General features: G+C 40.7%; 1 protein-coding gene across 1 annotated transcript; it reads left to right on the top strand.

The window, feature by feature from the left end:
- Positions 1-6,151: 6,151 nt before the first annotated feature.
- Positions 6,152-14,064, top strand: LOC133123217 (uncharacterized). Its single transcript, XM_061233555.1, has 6 exons — positions 6,152-6,350; positions 8,190-8,396; positions 8,573-8,683; positions 9,171-9,220; positions 9,335-9,380; positions 13,946-14,064. The coding sequence occupies exons 1-6, from the start codon at positions 6,152-6,154 to the stop codon at positions 14,062-14,064; spliced, it is 732 nt and encodes a 243-aa protein (XP_061089539.1).
- Positions 14,065-14,138: the final 74 nt, after the last annotated feature.

Raw genomic sequence — 14,138 nt, forward strand, 5'->3', positions numbered from 1 at the left:
GGAAATGAAAACGTGGACTGGATTCACAAAGACACACATGTAATACAAACGGCTCCAGACTAGAGAGTAGACAATTGCAGAGAATCAGGAGATGCAGAGATACAGAGAGACAGGTGCGAATACTTCGCTGAAACTAAGCAAGTAATCAGTGATAGAAAAGGGAGGCGAAGTTACAGAACAGAATTGAAACTGGAGATGTTTTAGTAAGTTAGTTAAGTGATTTAAATTACAAATACCGAAAACTAGTGAATGCTAGTTTGTTAGTTTGACAAACATATTAGTGTGTTAGTATAATTAGTACTGTACAAATTCTATGTGAGTTGGGATTAGTATATTAGTGCTATGTACAAACATGAAATGGAGAGAAAGCAGGAAGTAAAGAATACAAGATTGGAAGGAAGACTGAACCCCGGAACTACCTTAAACACCCGAATAGTGGGGCACTCAGACAAGGGAGTGACTGGGCGAGTAAACATTCAGAGTCAGACATCACAGGGGAAGACGAGTGCAAAGACGAATGACTATAAACAGAACACCAGATATGAAATATGAAAAATAATAAATTACAAGAATAATGATGATAAACAAAGATGAACTAACACAGGACAGAACACAGGAACATAACAGATGGTGAAAGTGACTGATTTTACTGAAGCTCCTGACCTGTATCTACATGATTGTATGCATTGCTCTACTGCCACACAATTGGCTGTTTAGATAATCACACAAATAAGTAGGTGTTCCTAATACAGTGCTCAGTGAGTGTATGTGGCTGTAAATGACTCAAAATCATGGGATTTTCCTTTTTTAATGCATAAATCGCACTGACCAAAGGTCAGTATTACACCCTGTAATTAAAACACATTTGTTGCCTTTCTGTATGCGCTGAATGTCATGTGAGCTTCTTCCCAAATGTGAGTAGTTCACAGTGTTGCCACTGGGAGGCAGAACAGTATGGTAATGATATTAAAGTGAAAGTTATGTAATTGCATCTGTATTATTGTGATGATAAATTATGATATTAAGATAAAAAATGTTCAAGAATCACCACATAATTCTTATGTAATATATTTAATTTCAGCTTATGTGCACATTTTTCGGTGATTGTTTCTGTAAATATTAGTAAATAAATTGTATGATTATGTATTTTACACTGTGGTAATAACACTTTTTCGATGTTGCCTTGTATTTTTGACATCTAATATCAGCCTGCTATGGTGTGCAGGAGTGAGTGCATGCGTGAGGGGGAAGTGTGTGTGTGTGTATGTTTGTGTATGTGTATGTGTGTGTATGTGTGTATGTGTGTGTGTGTGTGTGTGTCTATGTGTGTGTGTATGTGTATGTGTATATGTGTGTATGTGTGTATATGTGTGTATGTGTCTATGTGTACGTATGTGTGTAAAAGGTAAATGTAAAAAGGTAAATGGTTGGAATTTATATAGCGCCTTTATCCAAAGCGCTGGTGTGTGTGTGTATGTGTGTGTGTCTGTGTGTGTGTGTGTGTGTGTGTGTGTGTGTGTGTGTGTGTGTAAACAGCAGCAAACAGCAGCAAAGAGAGTACTATTCTTGTAATTTATGTTCCATTGGTTACTGGGGTTTGGGGGCAGGCTGCTAATGTTTTTGTTTCCTGTTTGTTACTGCTTACCATGTGAAAGCAGCCTAGTGAGCACAATCTGAGGTCCGATGGGGGTGGGGGGGGTTTGCAGAATGTTGGGGCGGCAGGTATCTCTGTGGTTTGGTCTGACTCTCGGGCCATTGACTCAAAACAAAACTCATGTGCTCTGCCTTTGTGGTCCACAGCATGCCCCCCTTTGATATGTTACCTGCTCTCTCTCTCTCTCTCTCTCTCTCCCTCTCTCTCTCTTTCGCTCTCTCTCTCACTTGCTCACTCTCTTTCTCTTTTGCTCTCTCTCTCACACTCCTCACTTTCTCATTCTTGTTTCCTGCAGTACTTCAGGGAGTCAAAGCTTTGTTTGTGCTTTTGAAATAATCACTGACTACATGCAGTTTTTCTATTATTATTATTATTATTATTATTATTATTATTATTATTATTATTATTGCGGTGTCCACAAGCAGTCTTCGGCCATTAGGTTGATAATTACCCAGCTCAAACCACAATTTGACGTGTTTCTCTCAAACCATAATTTGACTTGAAAAGACTTTTTGCGTAGAACATTTTACAGAGGTACACATTTTGGAGCATTTTTGGTAAACCATGGTAAGGTTAGCATCCAAACACTCCTACAAACCAAACACATTTCCTACATCCTGATTGACCTGGAGATGAAGCGCTGGGTGTGGTCACAATCACGTGATGGCCAGCCGAAATGAAGTCATAAATACAACAATCCCGGAACTTTGAAAGAACAGCCACAACAAACAAACCCTCAAACAAAACATCATCCATTTGGAGAAAAAGTCGCCCAGTACAAGGCCCTTTCTTAAACACTACGAACATCAGCTGTGCCTACTGACCGTTATCGCTACCGCTGCATTTCCCTTATGTCGCAATTCACTCAAAATGTAGGACATTTATTGTAACGGGATAAGCCCCTTGAGAGGTATCCTCTTGTTTTCGAGGGGTCGCATTAATCATTGTACTAACTACAGAATGTAATAGATCGACAAAAGAGGCTACCAATTATGTTATTATTATTCTTTTTTATGTCTGATGCATTTTCGTCATCATCGTTATTTGAGCTTGGTATTCTTTTTTTATCGTCCATCCATAGATACTGTGTGCTTTTTAAATATTTATTTCAGCGACATCTCAAAAATGTTAAAAAAAGCCGGGCAATAGAGCGACATTGTTAACGGTTGGCAGAGACGGCATGCTGCCAGTGTTCAGTCAATGCAAATAAAATGGACTGAGCTCACAAAATTATTTGTTTTACACCAAAGTGAATTATCCCTTCAAGGCTCAATGAAGGCAATGGATATCAGCTGGCATAATTCCAATGAGCTGCATCTCCCAGCCTGCCTGTGAGTGGGGCCACCGGTGTGGTCCATGGCCTTCCTTCACCCCCAGGATGCTGGGATGCATGGGTACTGATGGGACAGCACACCACAATCTACAGAGCTAAAATGTTCAATCAAATGGGCAGTTTAACGACAGTTCATCCATGTCATTTTTAGTCTACTTTGCCATTTGCTTTAAATACAATCACCATTGATTGATGATCATTGACTTGAGACAGGGCCCATTTCGATAAAAGAGGAAGTTCCCTTAATGGGGTAATTGTGATGTCATCGAGTGTCAGAACCTCAGGGCTTTGATGTTGACACAGGTGCTTTGTCATGGGCAAACTGCATTATGGGTAGAATTGCTGAAGTTATTTCTGGTTTATTGCTTATGCTATGTTCGGAAAATGTTTCCCTTTTGAATTGTGAACTGTGTAATTAGAATGTTCTTAACTGAACAGTCAATTTCACAGGGACTAGGCTGACATAAAGAACACTGGAGTTTGGGAAAACGCCAGTCTCCCTGTTCATTAAACACTGTGTTGCTCTGAGCTCTGTCTGCTCCAATATTTCTTATTTCAGCCAACTCAGACAATTTGAAAACTGGGTAACATGCAGTCTCCTTTTGTAACTCCTCTTGTACTTCCTGGTAACACTTCTATTACTCCCTGGTAACTCCTCTAGTACTAACTGGTAACACCTCTAGTCCACTCTGGAAACTCCTCTAGTCTTCTCTGGTAACTCCTATAGTACTCCCTGGAAAATCATCTAGTACTCAATGGTAACTCCACTAGTCCTCTCTGGTAACTCTACCAGTATATGTAACTCATGAAATAATATGTGATCTTTTTGTTTGTATAATTGGCTCAGAAATATGGGCCTCTAATAATGCAATAAAATATGACTTGCTGTTACACAAAGTAGGTCTTCTGGGTTCAACATCCTGTCCAAGAACATTTTTGTCGTCAGCTATAAACCTTGTGTCAGAATCTAAATTTGATGGTGAAAAATCTGGGTCAAGGCAAAAGGTTACGGCAATACACATGTGCAAGTTTCACCCAATCAGGGGCTTGCATTTAGCTTAGGCCAAGACCTATTTACTGAATCTGTGGGTTTTGGCAGGATGTGCGCTCATAATTCCTCTGAACTTATACGTCATTTCAAAAAGAGCACAAAGTTATGCTGTGAGCAAGGCCACGAGTGTAGTAAATAAAGGCACTATAAATGTAGGAACGATTTGTAGAAATATATTGGGTACTGCACTTATTTATTTCAGCGGAATTTATTTAAGGGGTTGCACTGCCACCTCACAGCAAGGAGGTCCTGGGTTCGAATCCCGGTTGGCTGGGGCCTCTCTGTGTGGAGTTTGCATGTTCTCCCCGTGTTTGCGTGGGTTTCCTCCGGGTACTCCGGTTTCCCCCCTCAGTCCAAAGACATGCAGGTCTAGCTGATTGGAGAGTCTAAATTGCCTGTGGGTATGAGTGTGTGAGTGAATGGTATGTGTGCCCTGCGATGGACTGGCGACCTGTCCTGGGTGTATTCCTGCCTTTCGCCCAGTGTATTAGGCTCCAGTGACCCTGTTCAGGATAAGCAGGTTAAGATGATGGATGGATGGAATTTATTCATGGTAGATAAATTGGTTTATCCAAATATCCAATATTCTGTGGGAATTCTATATTCTCCGGTCCATCTACAGGCTGTGCTGACTCCTACTGTCCCATTACACAGCAGGAAAATTCAGTGCCATTGATACATTTGTAGGGGTGCATTGCTCCAGGGGAAGATTGTCTCCTGCTTAGTCTAATAAACTGTCCATCCCTCTGGATAAGAGCATCTGCCAAATGCCAATAATGTAATGTAATGTAATGCAATGTAATAAACCCTGCAGGACCAGGGGAAGCTTCAGCACCCTGCTCATCAAGCCGAGACAGCTGTATGAGGGACTATTGCTGAACCAGGCTGAAGCCAATTTAGATAACTGGCTGGCTCCCTGCCAGAGAGGACGTTCTTGGTTTCAGAACTCACAAACCTGTCTGCTTGCCTCGCCCTTACAGAAACTCATGGTCAGGACAGCACCCTGACATGGCTTCCACCACTCTCCTCTCACTCTCTTCACACAGTCTCTGCACATTATTTTTTTTTTCCTCCCAGAAGTCTCATCTGTGTCAGACCGCTGTAGTCCTGTCCACACACACGCACACACACACATACGCACACGCGCACCCACACACACACACACACACACACACACACACACACACAGGCACATACGGAACTGCAGGTGGTGCCCTCTTTTATGTAAAAGGCTAAACCAACATCCACACTCATTATCTTCATAATCTTATAAATTAATCAATTTTGTGTATTAAATCTATTAAAGTTTTGATGGTGCATATTCATTAAGAAGTAAGGAGGTCAATCTGTCATCTTCCAGGTTACTTTACTTGAATGAATCCCGGCCCCCTGAAGTTTTATGATAAGTTGGTACACAAATGATCCTGTGGAATATGAAAGCAGGGGTTACATATCAGTAGGGACTGAGGTGAAGTTTCCATTGCCTAATCATTCTCAATGGAATCTATTTAAAACTTTAGGAGGTTCAGATGATTGCAATATATGAGTAACAACTGTATAGACATAACACATTGAAGTGAAGTGGGAATGATTCCAAGTATAAGGGTTTTCTTTTGTTCTTTGGGTGTTGAGTTATTGATATTTGCCCCAAATACTTTGCTTGTTTGAACAGCCAATCAAATCTGCTGCTGACAACTTACCTCCTACTGTTCTGAGAATCACTGGAAACTATTACGTCAAGTCCTCCGTCTCTGTACAGCTAGATTTTCAGGGGCATAGGGAGAGGACGGTCTCAAGAAGAGAATACAGACACAATGATGGCACCACTCTGTGCCCTTCTTGTGTTTTTCAGCAAACTGTGTAAGTGTATAAGTGTTCTTAACTTATTTATACAGCAATTAATGTTTTTTTCTCCCATTGTCAGTGAATTTGAAATATAGCTTTCTGTTGGATTCCAGGTGGTCTGCTTGGGCAGAGTGTAGTTCAGCCTAACGCACTGGTGACAGCTCAGCTTGGAGACACCGTGACTCTCCCGTGTTTCTATCCTGACGGTGAAGTGAAATATGTCGGCTGGTTAAAGCAACCGCTTGGACAGAAGCCTCAGCTTGTAGCAATGATATTGAACTATCAATCAGAGGCTGAATTTTTCAATCATTTTAAAAACAGCACACACCTGAGTGCTAAGACAGCGAAGGGGATCTTTAACCTGACTGTCTTGCAAGCAGAGAAGTCGGATTCAGCCACATACTACTGCACTTTTACATTCTTCAGAGAGATCATCTATGGAGATGGAACTACTTTGATTGTGACGGGTAAATATGAAATGTAGTTCATGAGTTACATTTGTTTTTTCATGTACAAGTTTTCAACAATTTACTTTCACACTGACACATTACCAGTGGAATCATATAGAACTGATGCATATGTATATAGACATCTATGAAATCTCCTGATCAATATTTTATTATAAATAACTTTAAATTCCTTTTAAATTTAAATTACCCTAAGAAAGGAAATATTTTTTGGGGTGTCATTCAAACTCTGCTTTGTGTGTCCTTGGGTTGTGTAAGTGTTAAGAAATTGAGATATACAGTATTATGGTATTATGGTTTGTTACTACTTATACTGTGTGTTAAGCCAAACATGTTAATTTGCATAATTCATTTTCTAAAGTCATTGATTATTGGTTATTTTTACATTACATTACATTTATGGCATTTAGCAGATGCTCTTATCCATTAACCAGGGATAAGCGCGCTGAATGACCCTAGAGGGAAGTACAATTTCAACTGCTACCTGTACAACAAGGATAAGGACCAGGGCCTATTTGATTTTCTCTTTTGTTTATTTATTTATTAATTTATTTTTTAAAACAAACAAAACAAAGCAAAAGTGACCTAACTTAACTAGCCTAACACTGCTTACCTAGCCAAACTAAAAATTCCGATACACAAAAAAATAAATCACAGAAAGACAACAATTAAGGTTCACAGGGAGGTAGGGAGAGACGGGGAGAGGTGCTGCTTGAAGAGGTGCATCTTCAGTTTGCGCTTGAAGGTGGGGAGAGATTCTACAGTTCTGACCTCAACGGGGAGTTTGTTCGTATTTGGGAAGGTTGAAGACCAGACAAGCTGCTGCATTCTGGATAAGTTGGAGGGGTCTGATGGCAGACGCTGGGAGGCCAGCCAAGAGGGAATTGCAGTAGTCCAGGCGGGACAGAACCATCGCTTGGACCAGGAGTTTGGGCGAGTAGGGGGTGATAAGGGGCAGATTCTTCGTATGTTGTATCGGAAGAACCTGCATGACCGGGTCACCGCCGCAATGTTCTCGGAGAGGGACAGTCTGCTGTCCATCACCACGCCGAGGTTCCTTGCACTGGGCGATGGCATCAGTGAGGTATCCCCTCGGGAAATGGAGAGATCCAGATGGGGAGAGGTATTAGCAGGGATGAATATCATTTCAGTCTTACCTGGGTTGAACTTTAGATGGTGGTTGTCCATCCAGCTCTGGATGTCACTCAGGCAAGCAGAGATACGGGCTGAAACCTGTGTATCAGATGATGATAGATATTTACATTACTATCACCTTCCTGTCAGCTTCAACCAGTCTGGCCCTTCTCCTCTGACTTCACTCATAAAAAACACATTTCTGCCAGCAGAACTGCTACTCAGTGGAAGTTTTTTGTTTTTCACACCATTCTCTACAAATTATAGAGACATGCGTGAAGATCCCAAGAGATACTCAAACCACCCTGTCTGGCACCAACAATCATTGCACGGGCAGAGTCACTCAGATCAAATTTCTTTCCCATTTGGTCTGAAAAAGAACTGAACCTCTTGACCACATCTGCATACTTTTATGCATTTAGTATGATTGGCTGATTAAATATTTGCATTTACAATCTGGGGTACAGGTCTACCTAATTAAGCGGAAACTGAATGTATAATGATAGAATCCAAGCACATATCTATTCATAATTTTAATTATGAAACATATTTCTTCAGGGCCAGAGTCCCAGAGCAGGACAGTAGTGCTGCAGCAGCCCGAGTCTGAGTCAGTGCAGCCAGGAGACTCTGTGACTCTGCAGTGTACAGTACACACTGAGACCTGTGCAGGAGAACACAGTGTGCACTGGTTCAGACCGGGCTCAGGAGAGTCCCCTCCAGGAATCATTCACACCCATGGACACAGGAGTGATGAGTGCCAGAGGAGCTCTGGGACTGTGTCTCCCACACAGAGCTGTGTCTACAACTTCCCCAAGAGGATCCTCAGCCACTCTGATGCTGGGACTTACTACTGTGCTGTGGCCACCTGTGGGGAGATCCTGTTTGGGAACGGGACCAAGCTGGATTTTAAGGGTAGGAACAAAACAGGCACAATACATTTTGCTTTTAAAAGACATTGAAGACAAAGGAGTTATTGTGCATCTACTGTACATTACAATGTTCACTTACGGACATTCTAATCACGTATTTGTGATCTCCAATCTTGAAAGGTTAATGAAGAATTCTAAAATAGAATTTTGCTTCTAAAGTTTCAGGAAATGAAGCGTTCCTTTATTGCTTGGCGGGAGCTTTGGCGTTGAGTGTGATCCTACATATTGTCCTCGCTCTGAGAAGGAGAAAAAGCAATGTGAACTCCAAAGGTAAGAGACAAATTATCAATGTGTGGTATATGTCATGGGAATTACAAAAAAATTACCTAAAATCGCTTTTGAGCAAAAGGCACTAAAAGAGAGTGCAGAGTAAGCAGAATTTTCTGCCATCCAAAGAACTTAACATATTTTGCAACAGATGTTTTCTCCATTGAAGCTGAGCCCTATTCCCTGGCGATTATACTATAATGTTAGTATATGTTCTCCCTACAAGTATTGTACTCATTGGGGCAACAATGTGATGATTATGATGTAATACATGAAAAACTACCACTACCACCACTGCTATGAATAATAATAATAATAATAATAATAATAATAATAATAATAATAATAATAATAACAACAACAATAATAATACAAGTAATAATAATAATTATGAAAAGAAGAAGAACATCTTTCTTATTTGATTATATACTCTTACACTGCATGCATCAGACAACCTGCAGTGGTTTACATTTGTATTTCACTCAAACAGGGGCTGTATCAAACAATCCACTGTTTAAAGAAGACTTGTCCAGCAAAAAGGTACAAATATTACGTTTTTAAGAATCCAAGCCAATTTCTGTGTTGAATTTCCTGGTAAAATGATCATCGGAATGAGGACTAGCCGTATGTGTTGTCTCATGCGTTTCCTTTTAGCATCAAGATGAAGTGATGAATTACGCTGCTTTGACTTTCACCACCAAGAAACCCAAAGTGAGGAGGAAGAAGAGGGAGGAAGAGAGAGAAACTGTTTATTCAGATATGAGTTTTAAAGACCACGACTGAAGCTTTCCATAAGATTTCATCTTCGTCACAGGAATGATCATAATTCATTGAACATTTCTCACTGGCATTGGTGAGCATTGTAATATGTAACTGACATACTGTATGGAACTAAGAGCCTCTTGGATCAGTACTTGTACTTAAATTTAAGCAGTTTTTTTAATAAACAAAGTAAAACTTTCAAAAGATGTGGTGCGCTTGTACCCTTGACAAGGCTCTTCATCTGAATGACTTCAGTGTATACTTAGCTATCTAATATGAAACTGTCCCTCGGGGTAAAATACCCACCCTGCCAAACGCCTTTAATGTGATGTTAAACAGAGATGGAAAAGTGAAACATTAGAACTACAAAACAAGGTCAGACTGCAAATGTGTCATCAGTGATTCACTGATTAGAAAGGATCATAGTGTTTTGGAATGTAGTTTTTGAGGTTTGGAAAGAGTCGGTGATAAAAATACATTCTGTTCTAGAGCCATTTATTTTAGGGTTAATAGGCCTAGTTTCTGCTGGGGACAGTAGTGTCATTTCCCAACTCTTTATGAAAGGTCAAATTCTGCCCTGACCTCTTTTTATATAAAATCATAGACATCGCATACAGCGGTGGTCAAAAGTTGTGCCACCCTGCTCCAATTTCATGTCTTGTTGATTTTATGAGTGAAAAGAAGTCTCATTCTTGCGTAAATACTACACCAAGTCACCCAGCAGAGGATAGCCCGGTTCCTCCTGAGATTTGTCTAGCTACTGTTTGGGTGTTTTTCTTCCTACTGGGGGGTTCAGATCAGGGTTTTGACAAATTTTATTTTCTGTTTTCCATGGTAAAGCATCATTGTGACAATGTCTCTGTAAATATGCTCTATAAAAATACATATCTCTGTTGCTGTAATGCACAATTGCTTTTCATGTGGAATATTTTGTTAATGCTTGTATGCTTTGCCAATCCCAGAGTCAGGATATTTAAATATGAAACTTTCCTTTCACAATCCGTCTTACTGTATTGTATTGTATATGTTTTAAATGGTAAATATCTGAATTTATATGGCGCTTTTATCCAAAGCGTTTTACAATTGATGTCGCTCATTCACTAATGGTGATAGACTGCCATGAAATGTGTCTATCAACTCGTCAGGTTAGGTGTCCTGCTCTGCTCTTCGACACACCGAGGGCAAGGGATTGAACCGATAACCCTCCAACTGTCCTTTGACTGTTACAGTACATGTGGAAGATTACTAGTATAACACTGCTGTAGTAGCCATCACACATAAATAAGATGGTAAACATTCAATTGCATGTTATTTTAGCATTAATATATTTCTACATGTTTTTCAAGCGTACTCTTGATTGAATTTGATACATTACATAACAGCTTCAAAAATGCTTCAAACAAGCACCAGCACAAGCAGTTATAAGAGACTATGCTATCAAGAAAGAGTGTGTCAGCCATTGGGGTAAGTTTGTAGGCAACAATTAACTTGTTTCTAAAAAGCTCATAGAAACTGATAGAAATCTTTTACACACGGCTCTCTTTTTCATCAGTAGTACAATGCGTTTGTCTGTTTCAGACTGTTCTGTTGTGGTGACAGGGGAGGTTCACTTATTTTCCACCCACAGCCTTATATATTCAGCTTTACTCAGACCAGAGCTACACAGGAAGACTGACCTGCATTACAGAGCTGTGTTCACACCTCCCTCTCTCAGCACTGAAACCACACTGGCACTCCCCCCTCATGCCTCAGACCACCTTTCCATTTTTCAACTGTCTAGAAAAGAGTGGCTTTCAAACACTGCACAAACATTTCAAAAAAACTATATAAAAAATCTGTCCCTAAGTTTACATTACATTAACGGCATTTGGCAGATGTTCTTATCCAGAGCGATGTACAGTTGATTAGACTATGCAGGAGACAATCCTCCCCTGGAGCAATGCAGGGTGAAGGGCCTTGCTCAAAGGCCCAACGGCTGTGCAGGTCATATTGCGGCTACACCACAGACCATGCGTGTCCCAGTCATGTGCCTTCAGCACTACGCTACAGGCCGTTTACAAATATAGTCCCAGAATTGCTGTGACAAAAGGTCAGCATTTCTCTCTGGAATTAAAGAGGACATTTCACATTTCTATTCTATAATCTATTCTATATTCATCATTTGCTTCTTAGTTGCCTTTTGATACACTGCATGGCCATCATGATCCTCTTTTAAAATGTGTGCTGTTCAGAGTTTCACCAGTAGAGAGCAGCACAGCATACTGAATGTATTACGTACAGTAGTTATTACAGTAGTAGTCTCTTCCTAGTTTTAGTCTCTAAAATCCCCCCCCCCCCCCACAAAAAAAAAAAAATGTTCACAGAAAGCAGTGATGAAGGTTTTTGAAAAGGGATTTTCATGTACAACAGTCAGAGTTTTCAGAGAATGGTGCGAAAAACAAAAAAACCTCCAATGAGTAGCAGTTCTGTAGGAAAAACCCATTGTTAATGAGAGATGTTGGAGGAGAAGGGCCAGACTGGTCAAAGCTGACAGGAAGGTGACAGTACTGCAAAAAACCACACATTACAACACCGGTATGCAGAAGAGCATCTCTGAACACACAAACCTCTAAGTGGATAGGCTGCAGTAGCAGAAGACCAATAAGTCTAAAAAATTAAGTCTAATAAATGCCTAATGAAGTGCTCAGTGAGTGTTCCACTTTTACTTGGAATGAGCATCCAAGAAGGCAGAGGGGCTTATATTTCATTTGCGCCAAAACTTATTTACTCAGCCTGGGGTTTGGCAGGATGTGCCCTCATGACTTCTCATCAAAGACATCTAGACAAACACGCAAACATACAGCAGACGTGAAAAAAAAAACCCACTGGAAGAAACACATGCACAGAAACACACACACATATATACAAAGGAATATAGATGGACACACACATACACACAGTCACACACACTCACTCACAGTCACACAGACATGCATATGCAGGCACATCGATGCACACACACACACACACACACACACACACACACACACAAATACAGACAGGCACATCGATGAACACACACACACACACAGAAATACACACAGGCACACAGGCACACAGGGACATCGATGCACGTGCACACAGCAACAGTAACAAACACACGCACACACACACACACACACACACACAAACACACACACTGTGATGCCTCTCCTACTCTGTCTTCTGGGTTCTGCTGGGTTCTGCAGTTTGTTTGTCAGTTTCTTTCAGGAAGCCGGTGTTGGGGTTGCAAGGGTCTTTAGCTGAGGTGGCAAACCTGGGCAAGCCTGGCCCTGCATATACAGCGGGGTGTAAATATTTGGGCACCACTGGTTTAATGTCCGATACAATTAATCTGTATGTGAGGGGAAGCAAACCTGATCTGTAAATCTGTACTGAGACCTTTCTTTTTTTAAACAACATTGCTTTTTCTTTAAATTGTTTACGGTTTATAATTGATGAAAAAGGAAAAGGGCCCTGAGCAAAAGGTTGGGGATCCTTTTGGATTATTCCTTGTTACTTTTAAAAAAGATGATTACTAAGGCCCAGACCAGGTGATTTACTTGTTAGGGCTTCAATGAGTTTAGTGCATATAACTCCGGGGCTGAACTTTTTAATCTGAAGTAATTCTAGAGGCTAATGTTCAAAGGTCAGTACAGACACTGATGTGGAAGAGAGGGTGGATATTCCAGCCAGATATTTCTGAGCTAGAGTTGTTCTGCCAGGATAATTGAAAGACTCCTAGCTGTCTACAAGAAGTGTTTGCAAGCTGTTATATTTGGAGTACTAACTGAGAGGGTTCCCAAACTTTGCTTACTTCGTTTTATTTCTTCTTTTTTTTATATGTAAAAAAAAAGGTAAAAAATTTAAATAAAAAGCCACTTGCTTTAGATTTTGAAGAAATGTATCATGTTTAACTTTGTACCACTTGGAGGTCAGGTTCGCTTCGATTCACCAAGATATTAATTGCAAGGCTTTTTTACCAAGGATGCCCAAATTTTTGTATATGACTGTAATGTGGCCAGTAGTGGGCTCAACTGGTTTTGTTTAATGAATTATGATCATCTGATGAGAGGAAAGCTGGGCTCAAGCACCACCAACATTTACAGGAGCACCAACTTGGGAAATGCAATGGCAGCCATTTTGCACCAGAATGCTCACCACACGTCAGCTAAGGTGGAGAGGAGAGAACAATATTTATTTGTTGCCAATTAAATCAGGGGATGATTAGGTGGCAGGCTGAGAGAGCCAGGTTGGAAATTTACTCAACACTTGCTCTTTGCTCTTTGTCAGGGACCTCTGTGAGTCAGGACTTATCTGAAAGACGGCATCTCCTAGAGCATAGTGTCCCCATCGCTACACAGGGGCATTTGTTTGACCAGAGAGAAGAATGCCTCCTACTGGCCCCAACACCACTTCCACCAGAAACTTAGTTTTCCCAGGAGATCTTTTTGAGTTTGAGTTTGTTCTCTTTTTCGCATACAGACACCTACACACACCTACACACACAGTTGCTATGCAGGGCTCTGTCTGATCAGCTGAGCCGTCTGAGGAAGGCCAGCTTTGCTGGTGGATGTGGAGCCACTGGTTCAGTGAAAGACTGACCTAACCGTCTTTTGGTTAAAATACTAAACTAAATGCTGTTCTTGTCCTCTGAATTGATCTTCTTCTAATGAAG

This window comes from Conger conger, chromosome 3 (genome assembly GCF_963514075.1).
Source record: "Conger conger chromosome 3, fConCon1.1, whole genome shotgun sequence".
Taxonomy (NCBI): Eukaryota; Metazoa; Chordata; class Actinopteri; order Anguilliformes; family Congridae; genus Conger; species Conger conger.